This window comes from Ovis canadensis, chromosome 1 (genome assembly GCF_042477335.2).
Source record: "Ovis canadensis isolate MfBH-ARS-UI-01 breed Bighorn chromosome 1, ARS-UI_OviCan_v2, whole genome shotgun sequence".
NCBI lineage: Eukaryota > Metazoa > Chordata > Mammalia > Artiodactyla > Bovidae > Ovis > Ovis canadensis.
In genome coordinates, this window is record NC_091245.1 from 92,691,273 (window position 1) to 92,717,077 (window position 25,805).

General features: G+C 40.9%; 1 protein-coding gene across 3 annotated transcripts; it reads right to left on the reverse strand.

Moving 5' to 3' along the window:
• Positions 1–530: 530 nt before the first annotated feature.
• Positions 531–23,197, reverse strand: AMPD1 (adenosine monophosphate deaminase 1). 3 transcript variants are annotated; one of them, XM_069601411.1, is made up of 16 exons: positions 23,087–23,197; positions 21,778–21,789; positions 17,099–17,279; positions 15,162–15,327; positions 11,958–12,123; positions 8,907–9,126; positions 8,314–8,443; positions 7,064–7,258; positions 6,647–6,778; positions 5,746–5,909; positions 3,755–3,881; positions 3,407–3,570; positions 2,188–2,308; positions 1,348–1,521; positions 1,068–1,178; positions 531–706 (listed from the first exon to the last, which is right to left on the reverse strand). In XM_069601411.1, the coding sequence occupies exons 1-16, from the start codon at positions 23,106–23,108 to the stop codon at positions 548–550; spliced, it is 2,244 nt and encodes a 747-aa protein (XP_069457512.1). In that variant the 5' UTR covers positions 23,109–23,197; the 3' UTR covers positions 531–547. The 3 variants fall into 3 exon arrangements, with proteins under 3 accessions (XP_069457512.1, XP_069457521.1, XP_069457531.1); XM_069601420.1 differs by lacking the exon at positions 21,778–21,789; XM_069601430.1 differs by lacking the exon at positions 23,087–23,197 and having other exon boundaries at positions 21,778–21,909.
• Positions 23,198–25,805: the final 2,608 nt, after the last annotated feature.

Here is a 25,805-nt window from a genome sequence, read left to right on the forward strand (position 1 = left end):
TCATGGAGACTCTAGAATCACACAGACCCAGGTCTCCATTGCTCCCTCTTACTGCTGTTAAGTCACTTTAGTCGTGTCCGACTCTGTGCAACCCCATAGACAGCAGGCCACCAGGCTCCCCGTCCCTGGGATTCTCCAGGCAAGAACACTGGAGTGGGTTGCCATTTCCTTCTCCAATGCATAAAAGTGAAAAGTGAAAGTGAAGTTGCTCAGTCGTGTCCGACTCTTCACCACCCCATAGACTGCAGCCTACCAGGCTCCTCCGTCCACAGGATTTTCGAGCCAGGAGTACTGGAGTAGGGTGCCATTGTCTTCTCTGACCTCTTACTAGGCATATCCTTATATAGGTTACTAATCTCAGTTTACTTATTTTCCCCAAAATGGGGACAATAATATCTATAAAGTTGTGCAAAGCATTAAATGAAATAATGTCAATGGACCAACATCTAATACAATCTTTGGCTTATAGTAGGGATTTGTTAACTAGTGACCATTGCTATTTATACCTTACAATGAAAATCTCACCCATGTCATTATTTTGTTTGTTTTATTCTCCTGATTTAATGCCTTCAGTAATCAAATTAAGTTCATAACACCAGGTTTCATAGCGATAGGCCATGCGGATTTGGGCCACATTTGTCCTTCGGATATCATTTCCAGCAGGGCCTTCTTCAAGGTAATTGTTGCCCAGAAACCTTGCTTTCTCCTATAAGAAAAAAGGAAACAGAATGATTGTTGTCAGTTTTTTACCCTGATATGGACAATAATTACATCTTCCACAAAGATTCCTTCCTTATATTAGCTGCAGGCAAGAGGCAAACAATAAACCGCTAAGCACACTCATCCAGTGCCTCAATGTGCATGATCTGCTGAGAAATAAGTGTATTTTATCTTCCTTGCCCACAGGTCCTGGCTGGAGAAAGAATAATTCTTTCTAGACCCTGTCCATAGTAACTGCACATGATTCCTGAAATAATTTTTCAACAAGTGTTTCTTCAACTAAGTTTTCAATATTCAGGTTACCAAATTCCAGACTCAGAAGGATAATCAGTCAAAGGCAGGTCTACCTCATGAGAAATTCCACATTGCAGAACACTATTTCTTGCCACTTCACACATATCACAGGTACTCAGCTTGAAGACTTGTGCAGCAATGGCATATTCTTCCATTAGGGGCTCCTTGGGTTATTTATTTAAAGAGGGAAAGAAAAAGGGATGCATTACAAGAAATAACACACATCCTGCACAAAAGAATAGTGAAATATCATTGATTCAACGTCAAAATTCTAGATGGTAAATAACAGTTCAGCAAAATATACTTGTATTGCTCAAAATTCCATATGTGTACCTTGGTGAAGTGGAATTGCATTGGGTCATCTGTAGACAGTGAGATCATTAGCCCTTTCTGGAGGAAATCTAAAAATGGATTTCGGGCGTATTCTAGAAATAAGCTGTTGTTACTTAATGGCGACATAGCGATGGGAATCTGGGCTAAGAAAAACAAGTATTGTAACACAGGACTCTGAAAAGGAAAAGTGGAAAAAAATATTTTAAAATATTGGAAAAGGTATGCAAACTAGAAATTTTAAAACCCCATGATCTACTTCAGGTTTTGGCTTTCAACAAAATTATCACCTATTCTTTAAATCCTGTTGTAAAAAAAAGAAAAAGAATAGTTTTTAAATATAAATACTATTTAAAATAAATTTATGAGATCAGTTTTCAGAAACGTTGAGTCAAACCAAATTGTTTAAGTTTTAATTGTCTAAGTTAATGGTCCATCTCAGGCAAAAGAATTCACCATGAAACTTTTTTTCTCTACAAGAAAGTTCTGACTCTCAAAAAAGGCATTTCGAAACATGCTACAACATGAAATCTGGCAAAAACCAGTTGAAGGTAGGCCAAGCTGCCTCGCATTTATCCCTTGTCAGAGCTCTAAAATGAAAAGTAGAAGATCTGCATTAACCCCTCCCTGACACTGACTAGCTAGGTGATCTTGAGCAAGTTCCTTCACTTCTCCGGACCACTGTAAAATGAAACGCAGTAAATGATCTCAAAAATATTTTTTGCTCTCCTTTATTTTGATCCCAGTGTTGATAATGACTTGTGACAAAATGATAAGGAGGAAAAAGCTATCCCTCTTGCTCCCACATAAAAGTTAAGGTTGAGAAGAGAGCCTCCAACTCACCTTTTTTAAATTCAGGCCATGAGAGATGTTATCTGCTGTCATGAATGCTGTCAAGAGATGAGTGAGAGCTCCAGCTTCCCCACAATGAGGTCGGAACAGAAACGTGTTCATGCCTCGTTCCCTAGGGAGATGGAACTATTATAGGAATCACAGGTGACTGACCAGAACCTGACAACCATTCTGGGCCTAAAGTGATTTACAGAAAATCTGGTAGGAAAAATTAACACTCTGAAAGGGAGTGGGGCATCCAAAGGATTCAGCAAACCAGACAATTCCAATTCATAATCTTTGCTGCTTTGTCTCTCAGTCGTGTCTGACTCTTTACAACCCCATGGACTGTGGCCCACCAGGCTTCCCTGTCCATGGGGGTTTTCCAGGTAAGAATACTGGAGTGGGTTGCCGTTTCTTTCTCCACGGGATCTTCCCAACCCAGAAATTGAACCTGCATCTCCTGCATTGACAGGCAGATTCTTTACCACTGAGCCACCTGGGAAGCCCAAAAACACTTCCTAAAACACAGAGTTTTTGGAAAAAGAGGCAATATAGGATATGAGGTTATGGAGGAAAGTTAAGATTTGATTACTTGAACAGAAACATCTTCAGTTACCACCCAAAGTTTACCAATATCACCATGTCATTTTTTCTGCTACTCACACTTTAGGGGGGAAAGGTTTCCAGAAAACCCCCTTATAATAGTCCTGTATTTCTTCCTTGCTCAGATATACCAAGATGGGCAAAATGTATGCAATTTTATCATAAATTGCACAGTGATAAGTGTAGATTCCTAAACTTCCAAAGAAAAGGAATTGTGAAAGTTACTGAAGACGCCTAAATGTCCATAGGAAAGTGAAGTCGCTCAGTCGTGTCCGACTCTTTGCGACCCCATGGACTGTAGCCTACCAGGCTCCTCCATCCGTGGGATTTTCCAGGCAAGAGTACTGGATTGGATTGCCGTTTCCTTCTCCAGGAGATCTTCCCAACCCAGGGATTGAACCCAGGATTCCCGCATTGCAGGCAGACGCTTTACCATCTGAGCCACCAGGGAAGACTCAAAATGTCCATACCCCTCCCCAGATAAGTAAGGACACTGAAGAAAAAGTCAAGGGAAATAAATTTCTTCTCTGGGCCAACTGGCAGCATCCCTCAACCACCGAGGGTGCAAGTGTATGAGGAAAGAAGCGTGTCAGATGGATTCTCTTTCCAGTTCTCATCTACTTACTTTCTCAGGCTGTTGAGCACCATGATGTTTGCATACATGTAGTAGGTATAGTAAGTGTAAGATGGGTTCTTTTCCATGGTCCACTTCTGGGGTTTAGGGCTCTTGGAGGAGAACATGTGGCCACTGTGTTTAGACTCATCATCTACACTGTCGAAGCCCGTGATCTGTCAGGAAAAATGAACAGGCAATGGGTTTAGTCTGAATGCAGAGACCCGGCCCTCAGACAGACACTTTCAGCTCCCAGAGGCAAGGACCAAATGTCAGAGATAAGCATCAAGAATTCATCATGGCTAGGTACGCAGGCTGGTTCACGTGCAGCTTTAGGAAGGCCCACAGGGTCATACTTACATGCCTGAGGAAAACACTGAGGTCTGGGTGAGCCTGAGGGTTGATGGTGGCCTCGAACACTGGCATGAAAACATTCTCCAACATCTTTCCAAAGTGTGGAAGGAAGTTCTTAGATCGGAACACATCACTAGAGGCAGGAATGAAGAGAATTTAGGAGGAGATGATTTGGGGACTGATAGTTCAAAGCAAAGGCCAAAGACAAGCAAAGGGACAAATGCCGTGTTTAAGAAAAGACCTAGTGTTTCCATCTTAGGTCCACCCTGGTACCTTCTTCTTGGTTACCCATAAAGAAGGATTCAGTTTGGGTTTGACATTTGTTGTTGTTTAGTCTCTAAGTCATGTCTAACTCTTTTGTGACCCCTCAGGACTGTAGCCCACCAGGCTCATCTGTCCATGGGATTTCCCAGGCAAGAATACTGGAGAGGGTTGCCATTTCCTTCTCCAGGGGACCTTAGGTTTGGCATAGGAGGTATAAATTTCTTGCTGGACCACATGCACCTATACTGTATCTTCTACGAACGCTCTGTGGTAAAAAAAAAAAAAAAAAAAATTAAATCTTCACAGCTAAGGCCAGACAGAGAATGAAGAACATGGGAACTATGTCATGAAAGGGTCAATGATTTTTTTGTGCGTGGTATACAAGATGGTGAACATGAAATAAATGCTTATCAGGAACACCTCTGATGTGCTGTAGCCAGAGGCAATCTAACAAACTCTTATACAGCACTCAATATTTGCCACCTACTCTTTTGAGTGGTCAGAAGTATTAGCTAATTTAATCCTCATAACAACACAATAAATTAGGTACCCTTATGACCCCATTTTAAAGATGAAACTAAGGCACAGAGAGGTCATGAAACTTACCAAAGGTCACACAGCTAGTAACTGGTAGAGTCGTAATTCAAGTATAGCCAGCCCAGGGCCAGGGCCCACGCTTCTGACCACCACACTTTACTGCCTCTCTGTCTTAATGATATTAGACAGGAAGTTTTACTCCATTCAAAAGGTTACTCTTTGGAGACTTCCCTGGTGTTACAGTGAATGAGAATTCATCTGCCGATGCAAGGGACACAGGTTTAATCCCTAGTCCAGGAAGATTCCACATGCCTTGGGGCAACTAAGTCCATGTGCCACAACTCCTGAGCCCACATGCTGCAACTGCTGAAGACCACATGTTCTAGAACCTGTGCTCTGCCACAAGAGGAGCCATTCCAATGAGAAGCCCATGCACTGCAGCTAGAGGGTAGCCCTTGCTCTCTGCAACTGGAGAAAGCCCACACAGAGCAACGAAGACCCAGAGGAACCAAGAATCAAATAATAAACAATAATTTTTTTAACTGTTCCTTTTTTTTTTTTGGTAAAGAGAGAGGATAAAGCTCTACATTGTCACAGGGCACACAGAACACAGAGGCAGATGGCCAGACAATACATCAACACTTAAGTTAGATAGAAGATCAGTGATATGAATATTCCTGAAGGCAATGAGTAATTAGCAGGTGATAATACCATTGATAAATATTCATTGATTATGGAGAACTTGAGCACTCGTAGATGAGATAATCAGCAGACAGTAGTTGAAGTTCTGATACAAGAAAGCTACACCCCAGTACAGATGTGCTTGGGAAAGAAGGAGCTGGACACAGAGAAGAGGACCGAGAGGAAAAAAACGTATAGTAAACTGTACGTAGTTTTTCTCCTAGCTAAGTTTTAATCATTCTTAGTAAGCTATTTTGTGATCTGCATCAAGTGCCCTGTTTAAAAAAACAACCTGGTTAGAAAACTGAACTGAAATGATCTTCCTAACTCCTGTCTGTGATTAAAAGTGCTAAACCTAGAGTGGACAAAACCAGGCACCCACCGGGGACCCAGCAGAGTGCTGTCAACAAAGCTTGTATCTGTCCAGATGTGCTGCCTGGTCTTTGTTCGTGTGGAGGAGGTGAGGGCAGGTGGGATGAGGCAGGCTTTAGGGTTTCCAGTGAGCGGTTACGTACTAGATCCTGGGGACCTGGATCATCCATGTCATGTTGGGGCAGTAGACGTGGTTTTGGACGAACCAGGTGGAGAGTTTGCTCCACTCCTCGGGACTGCGGCCATAGATGGACAGGCGGGGCTCGGCATGCTGGTACTTGGCCTCCACCAAGTCTGCACCTACCTCCTGCAAAGCCAAGAGAGGAGTCCCTCAGGAGTCGATACCTGTGGGGTCTAGGGAGAGGAATCTTAAGGGTCTAGGGACAGGAACCTTCTTAGGACCTCTAGGTCCTAAGGGTCTAGACCTCTAGGTCTAGAGGACCTCTAGAACAGAGGTCATGAGAAAGGAAGTCAGAGGAGAACTATCAAGGTTAAGATTTAAGGAGAGTGAGAGGGGAGGGGCATCTAGTTGCAATGGAAGACTGATGGGACCTGATGGAGTCCACAGAGAGAAAGCGTCGGACTACATATGATGCGATCCCAAGGCACTGCTGCAAACGAATCCACTTTCATGTGACCCTTATCTCCCGAAACACACATCTCCCAACTGCATCTGTCATTTCTGCCTCCTAATGTTCAAGCGTCATGAAGATCAGGGCAGGTTCTGATCCTGACTCTTCTCGAACTTAAAACTCCAAAAGTCTAGAAGAACCAGGGCCTTAATCCCAAATCCACACCCTCAGCTTCTCTGTCCTTGGAATCAAGGTCTTCAAAAATCATTACAGTGGATGTTTCACAAGAAATGACCCCATTCATTTGCGTAGTGCCTGACCCAAGTGATAGCACTCTCCCTCCCCCCTCCTTCCTCCTTCCCCTTCTTCTTCCCTGCTTCCTTCCCCCCTTCCTTCTTCCTTCCTTCCCTCTCTTCTTCCCCCTCCCCAAGAATCAGGCCAGGTACCATAGATCTGGTTGGTTCCCCCTCACCTTGATGATAGTGGCAAAATATTCCCCATTAATGTAATTGTCTGTCTTCAGGTAGAGGTCCCGTAGCTCACTTGCTCCTACGGGATTGTATTTGTCATTGAACTTATCAAAACGTTGGAAAGTCTGACGTCCCTGCATCAGAAAACAAGAACACAAGTATATCCTTATCAGAGCTGCCTGGACACAGAGAGTTAGGGAATGACTGCAAGGAACCGGGGCCTGGTATGAGGGGAAGGGCTCGGGCTCCAAGAATGGAATACAGGATAGCTGACAATGAGAGAACCTTGAAATTGTGCATGGGTTCTTTCTGTCAGCGCGGTAAGCCCACATGGTTAAAAGAGCTCTGAGAAGGGAGTGTTTGTAGGAGAAATGCATGTGGGTTCTGAGTATTAGATGAAACTGACGTTATCAACTTACAGCGTGAACATCCAGAGAATCAACAGTCAGGTCGTAGGGATGCATTTTTAATTTAGCAAAAAGTTCCTTTAGGGTCAGATTTTTCTCCTTGGCTCTATAGACCACTCTGTCAGCATCAATTTGGTAAGATTTCTTAATAAAGCGCAGTAGATGTTTCTGGTTCATACAAGCAGCTGCATGGATATGAGTGTCCACCTGTGTGTACATTCAGGTCAAGAAAAACCAACAATCAGTAACGCTTCATTATGCTGCTCTGTTAGAGGCTACAGTGCCCACAAATCCCGCTGTGCTAAAAGAAAGGAGTAAATGATAGGGGTGTGACCAGACAGTTGGTATAGGTGGTCAAGCAAGAATGAACACGAGCACCTTTTTGTGCCCTTGTAAGAATGTGAACATTTAGGCTGGATGAAATAATATTGCCTGCTTCTCTTGCATATCTGTAACATCCAGTTTACTTCCTGCATTTGATCCACACAAAATTCTTGGGGACAATTTTCTACCCCTGAGACACAGCTAGAAGTGAAGTAGTTGCCAGAGTTTTCAGCCCCAAGAGGAGAAAGGATTGAAATAATGCATTCATGGTGCAGAGATGACACTTATGAGTTAGGTATTTTTATAAGAACAATTTTATAAGTGGAAGTTTTGATAGATTAAGCAATGTGCCCAAGCTTATACGGATGACAGAGCCACGATTTGGTCCCAAATCTCTGTTCATATATTTCCTACCCCCACGTCCTTGCAATCATTTAAATGACCAGAGCACGTCTTTGAAATGTTTGTAGTTGACTAGTTTTCCACAAGGTTTGGATCATTTGATATTCACAATCCTCCTGTGAGCTAGATTGAGCAGATATATTTTCCAATTTTACAAATGAGGGAACCAAAACTCAGAAATATTTCATCACTTCCCCCAATGTTTTACAGTCAGGAAGTAGAAGGAAAAAGACTGGAATGAAGACCTTTTAAATCCTAGAAGAGTGGCTTTTGAGGTTTTGTTTGTTTTTGTTATTTTGGTTGTTGATGACAAGTATAACTTTTATGGCAATAATGTGGTAACCCTGTCTATGTGGAAAACAGTAGGAAAGGCATTTGCATCTTTTAGACATGATCTATTTGCTTTCACTAAATTCCTCTGAATCTGTAGAAATTTTACATTAATCAGAAAAACAGTATCTTTCTTATCCTGTTCACGAAATAATTGCATTAATGTTTTTGTTCAGGAATGATCTCTGAGCAGCAAACATGTTTACCTTTCTGCAGTTGTAAAAATCCCGATGGGGGTTGTTCTTCAGCTCCTTCAACTCATCCATCTCGTTGAGCATCTGATGGACCTGGAACTTGGAGGAGAGAAACTTCAGGCGCCGATGGGTATAGGTCTTACTGTGAAAAATTAAATCACTAATTGTAAAAAATTTCAGACATTTAAGGAACACAGTCAGTTTCAAAACCATCAGTACCCTTATCACCTTTATCACAAACAATTATGTTTGTTTCCAAATGGAACTGACTTATTCTGCATTCATCTAATTTGAAAAGTGTTGGGTTCCAAGGACTTAGTCTTTTCATCAAAGTTGGACATAAATGATAATGAGGGAAGATTTGGGTTCAAATCCTGGCTTAGCCACCTGTGTGACTTTGGGCAAATTACTCAACTCATCAAAGTCTCAGCTTATTAATCTAGAGGTATAAAAAATATCCACCTCATACAATGATTATGAAGAGTGAAAGAAACAATGCATATGAAGCATTTAATGTGTGTTTGAACATAGTAAGCTCTTCATAAATCCTTAGTCTTACTATCAGTAGTAGTAACAGTAGCAGTAGTTTAGGTCTTAACACTTACACAGGTCCTTGGGCAATTAAAGCAAGTAAAAAATTCATATCATCTAAGAAGGTGTCCAGATTTGGGTAAGGAAGTGGCTTGGGCTCATCTTTGCTGGCTGCTTCTTCATTAGGGTAGACGTAAACCACACCGTCCTTCATTTTGAGCTGATAACCCAGGTTTTCTGGGAGGTTATCTGTTCGGAAAGGGTCTTCTCCCTTCTTCATAGGAGGGGTAAAGACTTTTTCAATGAAATACACAATAATATATCAGCATATAGAATGAATGACCACATAAAAATAGCCAAAATTAAATACTATAAGATTTCATTTGTTTGGAATTCTATATGTAATTATCCAAAGCTAAGCTAAAGTTCATTTTTACATTATTTTTCAAATGTGACTAATTTAGTAGTATAAAATAAGCCTAACATTTCATCTAGTGCAAAAATGATTTTCAAGTTCTTTAGAATGCTGTTTAATTTGCTACACTACTTACAAATCATTTTAATTATTTAATAAACTTGTTTATCAAAGACTTCTTGATAGAGTATTTTATTAACATATGAGATGATTGCATAGAAATAAAAATAGAGTTAAAAAGTAGAATTTGGACTTTTCCCTTATTTAAACCATCTCTATCGGTCTTTATTTAGAATGGCTATTTTTTAATAAACTTAATTTTTTAGAGTGGTTTTAGGTTCACAGCAAAATTGAGCACCAAGTGCAGAGTCCTCATATACCCCTATCCTCACATGTGCATTCCCACTATCAACATTTTCAGTCAGAATGGTACATTTGTTAGAATCAACAAAGCTACGCTGACACATTATTATTATCCAAAGTCCAGAGTGTATACCTTAGGGATCACTCTTGGTAGTGCACATTCTATGAATTTTAACAAATAAATAATAACATGTATCTGCTCTCATAGTATCATGCAAAATAGTCTCCCTGCCCTAAAATCCTTTGTACTCCATCTAGAGTGGTTTTAATACAAATGGAAATATAAAATAAATTCTAAACATAATTCTTATTTACTTATATTTCCCACTTTGTAAAGCACATGCAATTTTTGCTAAAGGATTTGAGAAGGGATAATGTGGATGAAAGTCCCCTTCTTTCCACTGCTAACAATTTCAACCTCAGAAAGCTGAGGACAAATTCCACATTGTTATAGCCTTTAGAGCACTCCTTTTACTTTCAGCAAGTATGTGTCCAAGACATCAGAAAATCTGCTGTTTGCAAGTGATGACTAAAAGGTCAGAGTAAGAAAAATAATATAGAAAGAAAAAGCTTGCATATTTTCTACACAAAGCTGAGAGATAAGGAACACGAAAGAAATAAAATAGTACATTACTGTGTCAAATATCAACTTTCAAATACTTGCACTTAAATATACTAGAGATATAAAATGTAATTTAGGAGAAACAAAGGTGAGACAAGCAACCTAAATGTCAATATTATAGAAGATGAACAAACCAATCCAGTTATCAAACTGGATACATGTTTAATATGATTTTAATAATAAAAGGAATTAAAGAGAAGAGGTTCTAGAAGTGGAAATCTTTAACAACATAGTTTGATAGTTAAAAAACCTTAAATATTTGCCTCATCTGAAATTTCAGTTCTAGAAGCCTAATCCTAAAGATAAAAAGCAACTGCACAAAGATGATTTATTAATGATAAAGATGCTTATTGTAACCTTGTTGGAAGTAAATTTTTAAAAGTCAGAAATGTAAGTGCTTAAAAATAGGAATTGATTACATAAATTATGATATAATTATACTATGGAAATTATTAAACTGTGAAATTATTGAGATTTGATTATGTTTAAATATGTACTTAATACTAGACAGAAAGTCAAAAATGAGACATGTAAATAAAATGTTACGGAAAGTCAAAACGTGTAGCTTATTTTTATCCAGAGGGAGGCAGGAAATGATCATGTTTGGGCAATACCTTGAAGGATGACATTGGATCTGGATACGGGGACACATAGTAAAAGGTGAAGGGAAGGGCAGTGGGGCACAGGGAACAGCGTGGAGACAGCACAGGCGCAGGAATGTGCTGAACTAAATGGCTTCCGACCAGAACAAAAAGCTCAAAGGCATAAAGAAGCAAGTTTATAAATAGATTGAGTTGGACACAACTGAGCGATTGAACCGAACCGAGTGTGCAAATCCAAAAATAAATAAGTAATAGACAAATAAAAGATAGATACTTTCCAGGCAGTCCAGTTGTTAAGACTCCACACTTGCAGGGGGCATGGATTTGATTCCTGACTGGGGAACTAAGATCCCACATGCTGTGCAACATGGCCAAAAAAAAGTATTTGTTTAATTTAAAAAAAAAAAAAAAAAACAGTACAGAAGAAAGCCAGATGTGGTGTAAGCCTTGATGCCAGTCTAAAGACTGGACTTAACTTTGTTGGAGGAGGCATTAAAGACTTTTGTCAGGAGAAGGATGTGCTCGGATTTGTGTTATAGTAACTGGTACCAAAGTGAGGATGAACTGAGAGAGAACAAGATTAGCATTTAACAGAGTAATTAAGAAGCCACTGCAATGAGCCAGACAAAGAGAAATATGGGCCTAAATTTAGGCTTGGGGAATGGTGAAAAGAGGAGGTTCTGAGAGATATTATACAGACTGAATCAGATAATTGGGCATTTTGGGGCAGAAGAGAGGATGGAGCTGAAGATGATTATGATACTTCAAACTGTTTATACTTATAACCTTAAGTTTATAAACCATGAACTTATGGTTTAGACTTAAAACCATGGGAGCACATTTAATCATTAGTAGTTAAACCTAAGGGCTTTCCTGGTAGCTTGGTGGTAAAGAATCTGCTTGCCAATGCAAGAGACTTGGGTTTGATCCCTGATCCAGGAAGATCTCCTGAAGAAGGAAACAGCAACCCATTCCAATACTCTTGCCTGGGAAATCCCATGGACAAAAGAGCCTGGTGGGCTACACTCCATGGGGTCACAGAGTTGGACATGACTGAGCGACTGAACAATAACAAGTTAAACCTAAAACTATATTCCAGAAATTATATAAGAAAATTACTTACCTGGATAGAAGTTCTCTTTTTCTACCCAAGCCTCACCGTCAATGTTCCTCAGGTACTTGGAAGGGGTTTTTGGAAACCTCTGAAATGACTTCTGCATATACTTCTCCCGTATACACAATGCCCGATAAAGACCTTTGCAAACCATTTCAAAATCTTCAACTGTAACCTACCAAGAAAATTTCAGAGTAGCACCTATAAAAATTGCAGAATTGGGTAAGGCTTGCCTTTGGCAAGCTCTCCTGGTGAGCTGGCCCTGCTGAGCCTCCCCTGCCCACCCAGCTGCTTCCCACTTGACTTGGACCCTGGGTCTCCCTCCAGGAGCAGGTTCAGAAGTTTTTCTAGCTCTTCTATTTCTACCAAGGCATATCTGTCCTATGAGTCTTTCCTTGAAGTCCCGTGTTTGTTTTTGGTTTTTGTTAGATATAAGCAATCATCCAGCAAATATGATGAAAAGAACCCATTCTAACACGGAAAATACTTCTTCCTGGTGACAAACATTATAAGTATGCACTTCTGAAGATAGTACCTCAATTGAAAGACAAAGTTGGTCAAACTTGAGAACTCAAACCACTTGCTGGTCAGTGTGGGAAATACTGGGGGAGGAATAAGGTGTCACATGGCCGTCAAACCCTGCCATGCACACACTGCCTTCTGTAGCTAGAGACCGACAGAGCATCATCCTGTAAGAACTCATTCTTTGGGATGGTTTCAAAGAAAATTTAATCTGGAATTACAAATAGAAAGATTTTAGAGTAAAAATTTCTTAGAACTGCAGCAAATTTCCTAAACTGGTCTATTTCTCTTGCCCCATACCTGACTCCCGGCCAGGCCTGGCATGCCCAAGAAGTTGTAATTTGAAATCATTGCATGCTCATAATCAGAGCCTGACAACTTTCTGGGACCAACCCCAACATAAGGTTGCCCCTGATGATTTGATGTCCAGCTATTGATCCTAAACAGTTGAATTCTTTTTAAAGACCTGCTGACCTTAGCCAGGAGATTCTGACAGGGGTACTAGGTCTAAGGGATCTGCTTCCAAGGGCATGTTTGTTTCTTTGCCGTCTAACAGACTACCGATCAGCTCCTTGAGGACAAGAGCTGGATCTTATTCACCTTTGCATCTCAGCACTTAGCGCACAGTGCCTGGCACAGAGAAGGTGCTCAATAAGGACTGATAACATTGAATTGTTGTTTATCTGGGATGAGTGGCCTTGGGAACTCTAATTCCCCCCTTTATCTCTCTGTTCAGTTATGAAGGTGAAGACCATGGTCAGGTACAGACCATGACCAGGTGAAGTGCAGCTCAACAGTTTAGCCACCTTCAGCCAACAGGTGTAGCCACATACTTGGTTCTTTAAAAACTCTAGGCCAAGGTTTCAGGTGCCTTCCAGCTTTTATAGGAGGAGAAGCTACTCCCCAGCTTCTACGAACCTTGTCCTTTTTCTCATCTTCTTTCTTTTCATTCCTGTTTTCATTTCCACTAAGCACATAGGGATCAAGTTTGTCTCTTAATATTGGTGGTTTTATGGAACTTTGGACTCTTCCAAATTGCTACCAAACATTTCATTTCAATTATCTAGCATCTAAAATTTCTGCCACTTGTAGAGCACCCATGTTACCACACAGAAAACAAATAAACAAAAACAGTGTCCGTTTCATTGCTCTGTCACTTTTTTGGTTTATTTTTAATTGGAGGATAACTGTTCTACAATGTTGTGTTGGTTTCTGCCATACATCAGCATGAATCAGCCATTGGTATATGTGTATCTCCTCCCTCTTAAATTCCCCTCCCACCCCACCCCACCCCTTTAGGTTGTCTCAGATTGCTCTGTCACTTTTAAATATCTTGGGACTGACATTAAGTGGGTCAGTTACATGATAAGAGGGCTTAGGACTGGTCATTAAAACTATATTTGGAGCATAGACTGATGGCTAAACAGAAGTTTCACCAATATGATGCTGATTCTGCAAGCTCATGTGGCAAAGATTTATTAATTGAACAACTGTTCTGGACAGGACAGGCAGATCAAGTTGTTTGCAACATGAGTTTACTATCGCTGTGGCATACTAGTATCTGTTGCAAATAGTAATCTACTGTGTAAGCATCTGCAGTGAAATTGGAGAAGACGGTTGGTGGAAGAACAATAACCCCATGAGAATGTTCTAACCCCTCTCTCATCTTCTTTTCTCAGTCTCTCCATGCTTCTTTCCTCTTCTCCCTCTCTTTCTGCTGAGCTGTTTTCTTGGATTGGTTTATGCTACCTGCAGCCCTTCTATCCATCCAAGTTCTGCTCTGGGTACATGTTTCCACCAAGAGCCTCCATGCCTTCCTGAGGCTCCCTGTCTTGCTCTATGATACCTCAGTGAGACTAGATCAGTAGCTACTCTTGTTGGTTCTTTTGCCAAAATTTGTCCACTGTTTTCTGTAACACACAATATGCAGCCACATTCTACTGCATATTCTCATGGGCAAGCAAATGAGATAAAGGAAGAGAAATTATGTGAGATGATCAAACCAAAATAGAAATATGTCATAGCATGTTGTAAACAACAAGATCCTACTGTATAGCATCGGGAACTATATTCAATAACCTGTGATAAACCATAATGGAAAAATATATATATTCATATATATATTCATAAGTATGTTCATATATATATATATATGAATCACTTTGCTATACAGCAGAAATTAACACAACATTGTAAATCAGCAATACTTCAGTAAAATTTTCTGGGCTTCCCTGATGGCACAGTGGATAAGAATCCACCTGCCAATGCAGAGGACACGGGTTCGATCCCTGATATGGGAAGATTCTGCATGCCACAGAGCATCTAAGCTGAAGAGCTGCAACTACTGAGCCCGTGTGCTGCACCTATTGAAGCCCTTGTGCCTAGAGACAGTGCTCCACAAAAGAGAAGCTACAAGGAGAAGTCTGCTCACCACTATGAAGAGTAGCTCCTGCTTGCTGCAACTAGAGAAAAGCTGTGCAAAGCAATGAAGACCCAGCGCATCCAAAAAAAAGTAAAATAAAATATTTCCCGAATTCATAGCATATTGCTATTGGAATGAGATAATGAAGTATAACAAAGGGCAAGTGAGCTAACACCTTCCTCAAAAGGAAGGGGAGGAAGAAAAGAAGCTGAGACAATCAAGCTGAGTATCTCCCAGCAGCTACATCTGGGAGGCAAGAAGCAACTCACCCCAGAGGCATAATCGCCAGTGATCTGCACTCTCTGAAAATCAGGCACAGTCTGGTAGGTGGGAGATGAAGAAATGTACTCATCGATGAGGGACAGTTTGGTGGAAGATGTTTCAGTTTGTGGAACGGACAAACTAATAGTCTTCCGTCCGAAGAAGCGCCTTTTTCTGAGTTTGAAATTGAAAAAGAAAAAGATTTCACTTTATCTTCATTGGGAGTTTCATAGTGATAAATTTGATGTTTTATCATTTTGAAACAATTTTATTTTGAAGACAAACAGTGAAAATTCCATGTGGGCTGGGAGTCAGGAATACGATCTAACCAAATGGAAGGAGGTGTCACCTAAGTGTTCCTCTTCTCCTGGGAATAGTGGGCCTTAGGGAATATGCCAGAAGACTCCCAGCACGACACTGTTCTGCACAGTGCAGAACAGCCAGTCTGGGTGTTGCATTAGCACAGGCCGTGTCACTTAGTACCTGTGCCATTCTGTACATGGCCCTTAAATTCTGTGAAGTTGTCTCTCTATCTAAAAAAATGGTGTATTTATGTCTACTCTATAGGAATTCTGTGAGATTTAATGCCTAGAAAATGCTTAGCACAGTACCTGGAACTTTTAAGTTGCTTACTCAATGTTACTTCCTCAAATCAACATGTCTGCATTAAGTTTCTACTTTGGCACATACCCTGTGTTAGGTCTTACAGGGGATACTAAAGGAGGTGGATTACTGTTCTTTCCTTGAGAGTGACAGTGAAAGTCGCCCAGTCATGTCCAACTCTTTGCAACCCCATGGACTATACAGTCCATGGAATTCTCCAGGCCAGAATACTGGAGTGGGCAGCCTTTACCTTCTCCAGGGGATCTTCCCAACCCCGGGATCGAACCCAGGCCTCCTGCATTGCAGGTGGATTCTTTACCAGCTGAGCCACCAGGGAAGCCCATTCTTTCCTTAAAGACATCAAATGAAGGGAAGGACAGCAGAACAATCTTTCCCAGTGAAGCTGGCTGGGAAGGGGGAGTTGGGTAGTGAGGGGAGTGCTATGAGGAGGGAGTTCCAAGTAAGTGGTCAGTAGTAAGTTTGAAGACTAAACTGTGGCACACAGCAACATGTACTGAGTGCTAGAGTGATTCAAATAAGGGAAAATAGAGTTTGCGGAGAGGGATCTGTTCAGGGAAGGTAGTAACTATGGGTCCGTCGCAAGCATAGGATGGGCAGGACATGAGGGCAAAAATAAAGGGCTGTATCCCTGAGGCCTGGAGGTCAGAGTAGCCAGGGAGAAGGATTCTTGTCAGGGAGCACAGCAGTAAGGTTGACTAAGAACAGAGTCTGAAGATGAGTCTCTTGAGTTCCAGTTTCTACACTGATAGTGTGGAAATTGAATGTGTGCACAGCAGCCATCCCCCACTTTGTTTTGGAATAATCACAATAATCACATGGTAGATCATTTCCTCTTGCTCAGGTGGATGTGTGTGTGATCAGTTGTGTCCAACTCTTTGCAGCCCATGGACTGTAGCCCACCAAGCTCCTCTGTCCATGGAATTTTCCAGGCAAGAATACTGGGGTGGGTTGCCAATTCCTTCTCCAGGGGATCTTCCTAACTCAGGCATCAAACCCAGGTCTCTTATGTCTCCTGCATTGGCAGGCAGATTTTTTACCACTGAGCCACCTGGATAGGGCTTTGGGTGGATAGGGAGGCTTCAGCTAAAGGCAGATGAGGATGAAGGTAGGAAGGCCACTGTTTTCTTCTTTTTTAGTCTTTGTCACTTTGCCCTAGGATATAGTGTGTTTGTGTGTGTGTGTGTCTGGGTGGATGGGGGGATTTTTAGTTCTGGCAGAGTTTTTCCTCCAAGTTGAATCATCATTCAGAGTGAACCATTGGTCCTGACACTTCCCCTTCCATGTGTCCCAGGGTACGAAGCATTCCCCTTACACCGCTTACCTCCTGCCTTCTGTAGGGGTGGACTGAGCCTCCAGATGGAACATGTGAGCAAACATCTCTTGTTGAGAAATTGGGCAGATATCATCCACATCAAAGGGGGAAATCTCGTGGCGGCCTCCCTCATCTTTGACTTCAGAGGCAAACACTTTTTCAGCAAAGCTACGCATTGCATCATCAATAGCTAGAAGAGGTTTTCATGTGTTAGTCTTCAAGCACTTTCTCAGAACTCATCTAACGGTTTCTGCTACATGTAAGGCACAGTGCTAAGGACTGCCCTGGAGACATGTCTGCCCTGCTCTCTGACAAGTGTGCCAGAAACTTCATGGCGCTTAATACCTATTTTCTCTTTAGTGGGTTTCTGTGTGGGTAGCTAGGAAATTCATTCTCAGAATCACAAGTCAGATACTTACAGCATGCTTTGAAAGTGAAAGTGTTAGTCTCAGTCGTGACTGACTCTCTGTGACTCCATGTACTGTACCCTGCCAGGCTCCTCTGTCCATGGGATTTCCTAGGCAAGAATACTGGAGTGGGTTGCCATTTCCTCCTCCAGGGAATCTTCCTGACCCAGGGATTGAACCCGCATCTCCTGCATTGCAGGCAGATTCTTTACTGTCTGAGCCATCAGGGAAGCCCACAGCACACTTTAGGAGGGTCCTAAAGATGGGATTGCAGCCATGAAATTAAAAAGATACTTACTCCTTGGAAGAAAAGTTGTGACCAACCTAGATAGCATATCGAAAAGCAGAGACGTTACTTTGCCAACAAACGTCCGTCTAGTCAAGGCTATGGTTTTTCCAGTAGTCATGTATGGATGTGAAAGTTGGACTATAAAGAAAGCTGAGCACTGAAGAATTGATGCTTTTGAACTGTGGTGTTGGAGAAGACTCTTGAGAGTCCCTTGGACTGCAAGGAGATCCAACCAGTCCATTCTAAGGAGATCAGTCCTGGGTGTTCTTTGGAAGGAATGATGCTAAAGCTGAAACTCCAGTACTTTGGCCACCTCATGCGAAGAGTTGACTCATTGGAAAAGACCCTGATGCTGGGAGGGATTGGGGGCAAAAGGAGAAGGGGACGACAGAGGATGAGATGGCTGGATGGCATCACCGACTCGATGGACGTGAGTTTGAGTGAACTCCGGGAGTTGGTGATGGACAGGGAGGCCTGGCATGCTGCAGTTCATGGGGTTGCAAAGAGTTGGACACGACTGAGTGACTGAACTGAACTGAAAGATGGGATTGGGCTCTTATATGATTAGCACCTAAGATCACCTGTTTCTGGTGGGACTAAGTTTGATTTCATAGTAACCTTGCAGCATAGTTCTTCCCATTAGGTTGGTAGAATTTTTCTGATGGTTTTAAAGATGTGGAGGGATTTCCTTGGTGGTCACAGTGGCTAAGACTCTGGGCTCCCAACGCAGGGGGCACAGGTTTGATCCCTCGTCAAGCCACTAAGATCTGCATGCTGCAGGGCATGGACAAATAAACAAGTAAAATAAAGATGTGGTAGGGTTGTTGATCTTTGGTGTTTTCTTACTAAAGAGAGCCAGTGATATCAGTAGTTTTGAGAAATAAATGTGTACTTTACAGCCTTTCTTCCTCCTAAGACAGAAATTGTGTTGTTGTCACACATCACAACCTCATTTTTTTCAAATCCTGACATCTTGGTGATGTCAGGGGAGGGAGTTACTAAAATTTACTGCCCCGTTTTGGGAATCCCATTTCTTGTGGACATGTAGCTTCCATAATAAATGATCTTTGGAATGCCAAGTTTACTTTTACATGTTGTAATTTTCCCATTCTTACAATGGGTGGAAGAATGATCTTTAGCTTGGCAATGAACAACCCCAAGACTTTTAGGAGAAAGAGAACCAGTTTTATTGTATAGGGTGGTGATGCCATCAAGTATCTGCTTTTCTGTTCAGTGCCATTCTATTTTCCAGATACCCAGTTGTTTCCGTATGAGTAGTCATTACCTCTGATATTGAGCTGGCCCAATAAGATCTCAGGAAAAAACCTTAATGAACTTTCTAGTCAACGCAATAATTATAAAAATCTCTTGGTACTTCCAGAAAAGAGCAGGGAGCAAATAATGAGAATGGCATACAGTTAGATATTTGGAGCAATAGTAGCAGACAAAAACATTCTTTATGTAATAACAAAGCAAACTGCAGGCATAAAGATAGATTCCCCACTCTTGCCCCATTGACATCTATACAAGTCTCCAAAATGACACATTTTCAATTATAACTTAGGTAAGTGTAATGTATTCAAGTACTGTTCTGTACTTACCAACTCCTACACCTTCTTCTGCTTCAGTTTCCGTATCTATAAAGCGGCAATACTATTACCTACAAACCTTACAAGGGTCTTGTGACATCAGGTGAGATAATGTCTATGAAAACGCTTTTTTAAAGCATTTTTTGAAGGAAAATAAAACACCCGATTAAACTGAATGATATGATTCGGTACCATTGATCAGACAGATATTTGGTATTTCGAATTCGCTTTGGGTTATTAAGAAAGTGATCAATGGTATGGCTTAGTATAGGCTGAAGCATACACTGGAAATGATAGTAATTGACTCATAACTTCACCAACTCTAACAGTCAGGTCAGCCAGTTTTCAAACCTGGCTCGTCACAGCAGAGTAACGGAGAAGCCCACTGTGTTGGCTGAACTTCATGCATCTATTTGTCTCATTAAACTCAAGCACTTCCTGAAACTGAAAAGCATCGTTGGATGCTATGCTTACTGTTTTGGCAAGCGCCATGATCCACGAAGGAACAAACAAAACACCAAGTTGATGCATTTGATGGCCTGAGACTGCCTCCCCATCCCACAGCCAACTGTTTCCCAGAAATAGTATCATTCCTCCCGCAGTGTCACAGGCAAGCACATGCACCTCAAGGATCAATGACAAGCAGAAATCACAAGAGGTTTCATGCACCATGCAGAGCAAATGGAAATAGGCCTGCTGGCTATGATGATGAAGAGGAGGAGGATGAAGATGAGTGTGCAACTGATTTATCATGATGGGTCAGTGGCAGAGCTTTGGGAGGCCTCAGGAAGTACAGTATGGAAACAGAGCCCCAAGAAGCAAATCCTACTTGCTTGAGATTTGGCTCTTCCAAAACAAGCATCCATTATTTGGGACTGCACACGTCTATTTGTTTCATGTCTTTAAACACTGTTTTCTACTAAGGTTGTATCTCCCTAAGTCACTATAGACAGTCGAAAAGTAGAAACTCTGCTCTCAAGAAGTAGCTTACATTAACACCAAAAATTATACGATTGATATTTCCTTCCACTAAATCAACCAATTGTTTTACCTTCATGTAACACAGCTGAAATTTGATTCCTAATTCAAGAGCTCTGCCTTCCAAAAATACTTTAGGGAGTGGTGGTGATTAGAGAAAGAAAAAGGTGAAACTGATATTTCAAAAGGTGAGTAGATAAGATTGAGTGACAACCTAATTTATGGGCTCCCTTGGGTTTGTATAGATAATCGCGGAGTTCTTTTTTGAGCATGTTTGAGATAATGGAACATCTGAGTGGCAATGTCTTGAGGTTAGGACATCCACATTTAGACAGAGTATAGGTAAGAGGACCCCCAACTCCAGTACTCTTGCCTGGAAAATCCCATGGGTGGAGGAGCCTGCTAGGCTGCAGTCCATGGGGTTGTGAAGAGTCGGACACAACTGAGAGACTTCACTTTCACTTTTCACTTTCATGCATTGGAGAAGGAAATGGCAACCCACTCCAGTGTTCTTGCCTGGAGAATCCCAGGGACGGGGGAGCCTGGTGGCTTGCCGTCTATGGGGTCACACAGAGTCGGACAAGACTGAAGCAGTTAGCAGCAGCAGCAGCAGCAGGTAAGAGGACCGAAACAAGAGTGGTGAAGCAGAAGGAACCCTGGGCTACAAGTGGGGAAAAGTATCTGTGACAGCTGGGTGGCCTTGGACAAATCATACCATCACTAGGAACCTCAATGCTCATCATCATAAAAGAGGAATGTTAATAACAACAATGTCCACTTCAGAGACTTGTTTAATAAACATTAAACAAGAAACTGCATAGTACTATGCAGAAGTTGGGGATTATTATTATTAACATGGGAAGTGCAAGACTCTTGAGAAAATGAATATCATGCTTGCTTTTTCACCTAACAGGTCCAGAAAAACATGCTTATTTCTCAGCAGCGCTTTATTAATATGTAGGAAAGATGGGTCGTAGGCCTCTCATCTGCCACATCACGTCTCAGAGGAACTCAGAGGCATCATGAGTACTATTAGTCGGTCAAAGGACAAGTTGATTTGAGATGGAAGGTAGTGTACATAAAAAGTTATAATTTTATTTTAAAAATGGGATTTTATGTTATCTGATCACAAAAATTCACCATGAGAGGGTTTACTAAGGCATGACTCTGTAGATCCCCTTAGCTAATGTCTAAGCGTCTTTTTCAAAAATGTAGGTTTTTGTGTTTTTTTTTTGAGTCAGGAAAATCCATGAGTTCATTTGCTATGCTTTGGAAGATCTATGGTCATTATAAATCTTTGTTGGTTTTCAATGATATCATTAATAAACACTGCTGAAAAATATTCATATTTCTGAATTAAAGAATGGTATCCTTAAAATATTGATACTTTGGCAAATGGCAGGGAAAATAGCCCCAGATACTCACGTTTTCCTTCAGCTGTATGAAGTAAAATAGAACAAGATAAAATATGTGAACAACTTTCAGAAATCATGGCTACTAATCAGTGCTTTGGAATAGAAATAGGTAGGTTGGTACAAGGAAGGGGGGTGGTGGGATGTGTTATTAGAGCTCATTCTTCCGTTTTTCTACAACTTGCTGCCATTAGAAAACCCTGGGGATGTAGTCATCATATACTTCTTCATTTTCTTTTCCTTTCTAACTTCTCTCTTTAAATTTATGTTTATAATTTTAAAGAAGTCCGCTTTGTAAAATGTGATTTTTAAAAACATGATCAAGAGGGATGGAAAATCTTATACAATGCTGGTAGCAAGTAAATGAAAATAGATAATTTGGTAAACAAGTAACACCTACCAAGCAGCTATTTCTGAGAATCTATTCTACTGAAATAATCCTTAGTGAGGAAAAAGCTTAGGTACAAATATTATTGTCAGAGCATATTTATACTTAAAAAGTCATAGAGAACCTAGGGATTGGTTAAGAAAATTGGAAATATTATAGAACCATTTAAAGAGATGTTTAGGAAGAGTTTAGAGTACTATGATAAATGATTAAGTTATCATGTGAAGCCAAAAGGACAGGATACAAAGTCACATGTATAATATAATCTCAACTGTGAGTGTGTTTTTTAATTCTTTACACTTGCAAAGAATATAGTTTGAAAGAAAAACACTAACATGTTAAAAGTGTTATCTTTAGATGATGGGGATTGTGGGTTTTAAAAAAATTACTTCTTTTCTAGATTTCTCAATTTCTCTAAATGAGTGTTTATTACTTCTATTTTTCAGTGAAATTTCTTTTATTTCACATGAATCGTGTATTACTTTTATAATGAAAAAGACTTTTATTATTATTTTGAAAATTATTGTGTGTGTAAACCTGGATTGTGAACCATCAGAATATACAGACTGGGTTAAAACTGCTGTTATTCTCAGGATTTTCAGCTAATATTATTGCTAAAGACATTATTTATGACCCTTCTCGGAAGTGTGGCAGCACAGGTTTTGTTTAGACTAACAGATTAGATAATCAATCTCTTACATAGTTTTCCATCAGGATCATCAAGGATGCTACTACATGACACAGTTTTAGATTACCTCCCTCCTAAAACTAAACACCAGAAACCCTTTGAAAACCTTGTCTTGTCTCTTCCTGAAGTGTATTAATTAAAAATACTATGAACCCCAAATAAAGGATTCCCAGACCTGAAATGATAGTTAAAGGAACAATTGCATATCAAAAGAACTGAACTCTCCAAACACTTCTGCACACCTACCTGGAAGTTTCAACAGAGGCATTGTGCTGGGATCCTGTGTGCTGGGGCAGCACAGCAGAAAGCAAGAGACACGACACTGGAGGGACGACCGACTGACACTGTAAAACACGCTGACATTCATTTTATTATTCTGCTTTGCCCCTGTAATTTGACCCTTCTCCTCTAAAAGGAGACAGACGAGCTGTAGACCTATTTATAGCTTTAGGCACTGACAGTGAATAACAGGTGAAGCCTTCAGTGTTTACCCTGGGATTTTAGGCAAGATATCTGTGGTAGGCCAAGAATTGCATTGCAATACTCTCTAAATCTTCCTGCGGATTGGATTCTCTCAACACGTAGTGTTCTCTGACTGGACCACTGATGACTATTTTCCACCCTAGCAGAACACAACGAAGTCTTGCAGGATCTGGAAAGTCAAGGTTCTCAGGATTTCAGTCCTGAGAACAGCCATCTGTGGTTGGTGAATATGCTGATACATTCATCAAGCTCTCAACACACACACACACTTTTGTAAGATATATCCCTGACTTAGCAGAAATTCACCTGACAGAATTTACTTAATAAGTGGTAAATTTACTTCATATCTTTTAAAAAAAAGTATTTGCTTATTTTTGGTTGCACTGGGTCTTCCCTGCTGTGCACAGACTTTCTTTAGTTGCTGCGAGCAGGGTTACTCTTCATTGCAGTGTAGATTTCTCATTGTGGTGGCTTCTCTTGTTGCGGAGCACCAGCTCTAGGTGCACAGGCTTCAGGAGTTGCAGCTCGTGGGCTCTAGAGCTCAGGCTCAGCAGTTGTGGAGCACTGGTTTTAGTTGCTCCATAGCATCTGGGACCTTCCCAGATCAGGGATTGAACCTGCGAAATCAACCCAGAATACTTACTGGAAGGAGTGATTCTGAAGCTCTAACAATTTGGCCACCTGATGCAAAGAGCCGACTCACTGCAAAAGACCCTGATGCTGGGAAAGACTGGAGGCAGCAGGAGAAGCTGACAACAGAGGATGGCATCACTGACTCAATGGACATGAGTTTGAACAAATTCCAGGAGATGGTAAAGGACAGGGAAGCCTGGCGTGCTGCAGTCCATGAGGTCACAAAGTGTCAGATATGACTCAGTGACTGAACAACAGCCCCTGCGTTGGCTGGTAGATTCTTATCCACTTTACCACCAGGGAAATCCTACTTCAAATCTTATGGAAACACAACTGCAGCCTAGAGTGCTCAGGTACCTTCACTAAATATATTGTTACAAAGAGAACAACCTTCTTACATACAGCATTTTATAGTATCCAAAGCACTTATCAAATATTATCTATCTGATGGTTCTTAAAACCCTGTAAGGCAAGGAGTACCTTACCTTTATTTTGCAAATGAGAAAATTTAGGCTCTGAGGAGAGATGTATTCTGCCCAAAGCATTCCAATTGTTAATGCAAAGCTAAGGCTCTCTGGACCAAAATCTCATGCTCCTTTCACAATAACACAAAGTCCGGGTTACACCTAAATACAGGAAGATCTCATTTTATAGTGCTTTGCTTTACAAATTGTTTTGTGGCAATTCTGCATGGAGCATGTCTACTGGCACCAATTATCCAATAGCATTTGCTCACTTTAAGTCACTGTATCATATTTTGGTAATTAGTTCCAACTTCATTATTATTATTTGTGTTTGGTGATCATTGATTTCTGATGTTACCATTGTAATTGTTTTGGGGCACCATTAACCCACGCTCATATAAAATGAGAACTTAATAAATGTATGTGTTCTGACTGCTCCACTGACGGGCTGGTTCCCATCTCTCTCCCTCTCCTTGGGCCTTGGTATTCTCTGAGACACAACTATATTGAAATTAGGCCACTGAATAACCCTAATGACTTCTAAGTGCTCAAGTAAATGGAAGAGTCCCATGTCTCTTACTTTAAATCAAAAGCTAGAAAAGCTGAAAGCTGAGATAGGTCAAAAGCCACGGCCTTGTGTGCCAAACAGTTAGTCAAGTTGTGAATGCAAAGGAAAAGTTCTTGAAGCAAATTAAAGGTGCTTCTCCAGTGAACACATGAATGGTAAGAAAGAAAAACAGCTTCATTGCTAATATGTAGAAAGTTTTAGTCTGGATGGAAGATCCAACCAGCCCAACATTTCTTTAAACCAAAGCCTAACCCAAAGTAAGGCCCTTTTTTCAATTCTACAAAGGCTGAGATTTATTAGGAATCTGCAGAAGAAAAGTTTAAAGGTAGCAGAGACTGGTTCATGAGGGTTAAGGGAAAATAGCCGTCTCCATAACATAAAAGCGCAAGGTAAAGCAGCAAATACTGATGAAAAAGCTGCAGCAGGTTATCCAGAAGATATACCTAAGTATTTAATGAAGGTGGCTACATTAAACAGTAGATGTAAATGATATAACCTCCTACCTCTATAGTAGGTAAAATGCTATCAAATAACATCACATGCTACAGAGAAATCATTCCTGAAAGGAAGAGTCAATTGATGCAGCAAACTTCATTAATGTTTTACTTAATTGCCACAGACACTCCAGTCTTCAGCAACCGCCACTCTGATCAGTCAGCAGCCATACCAACATTGAGGCAAATCCTCCAACAACAAAAAGATTAAGACTCACTGAAGGCTCAGGTGATGGTTAGCACTTTTTAGCAATTAAGTATTTTAAACTTAAGATACGTACATTGTTTTTTAGACATAATGCTACTGCACACTTAAGACTATA

Excerpts from the sequence above, each read along its gene's own strand:
- AMPD1 (XM_069601430.1), bottom strand. The coding sequence starts at position 21,844 with ATGATTTCTGAAAGTTGTTCACATATTTTATCTTGTTCTATTTTACTT. Across the intron at positions 6,779-7,063 it reads ATTCTCTGGATGTTCACGCT|GGACGTCAGACTTTCCAACG; the intron begins GTAAGTTGATAA and ends TTTCTGATGCAG. Across the intron at positions 1,522-2,187 it reads ATGGCCTGAATTTAAAAAAG|AGTCCTGTGTTACAATACTT; the intron begins GTGAGTTGGAGG and ends TTTCCTTTTCAG.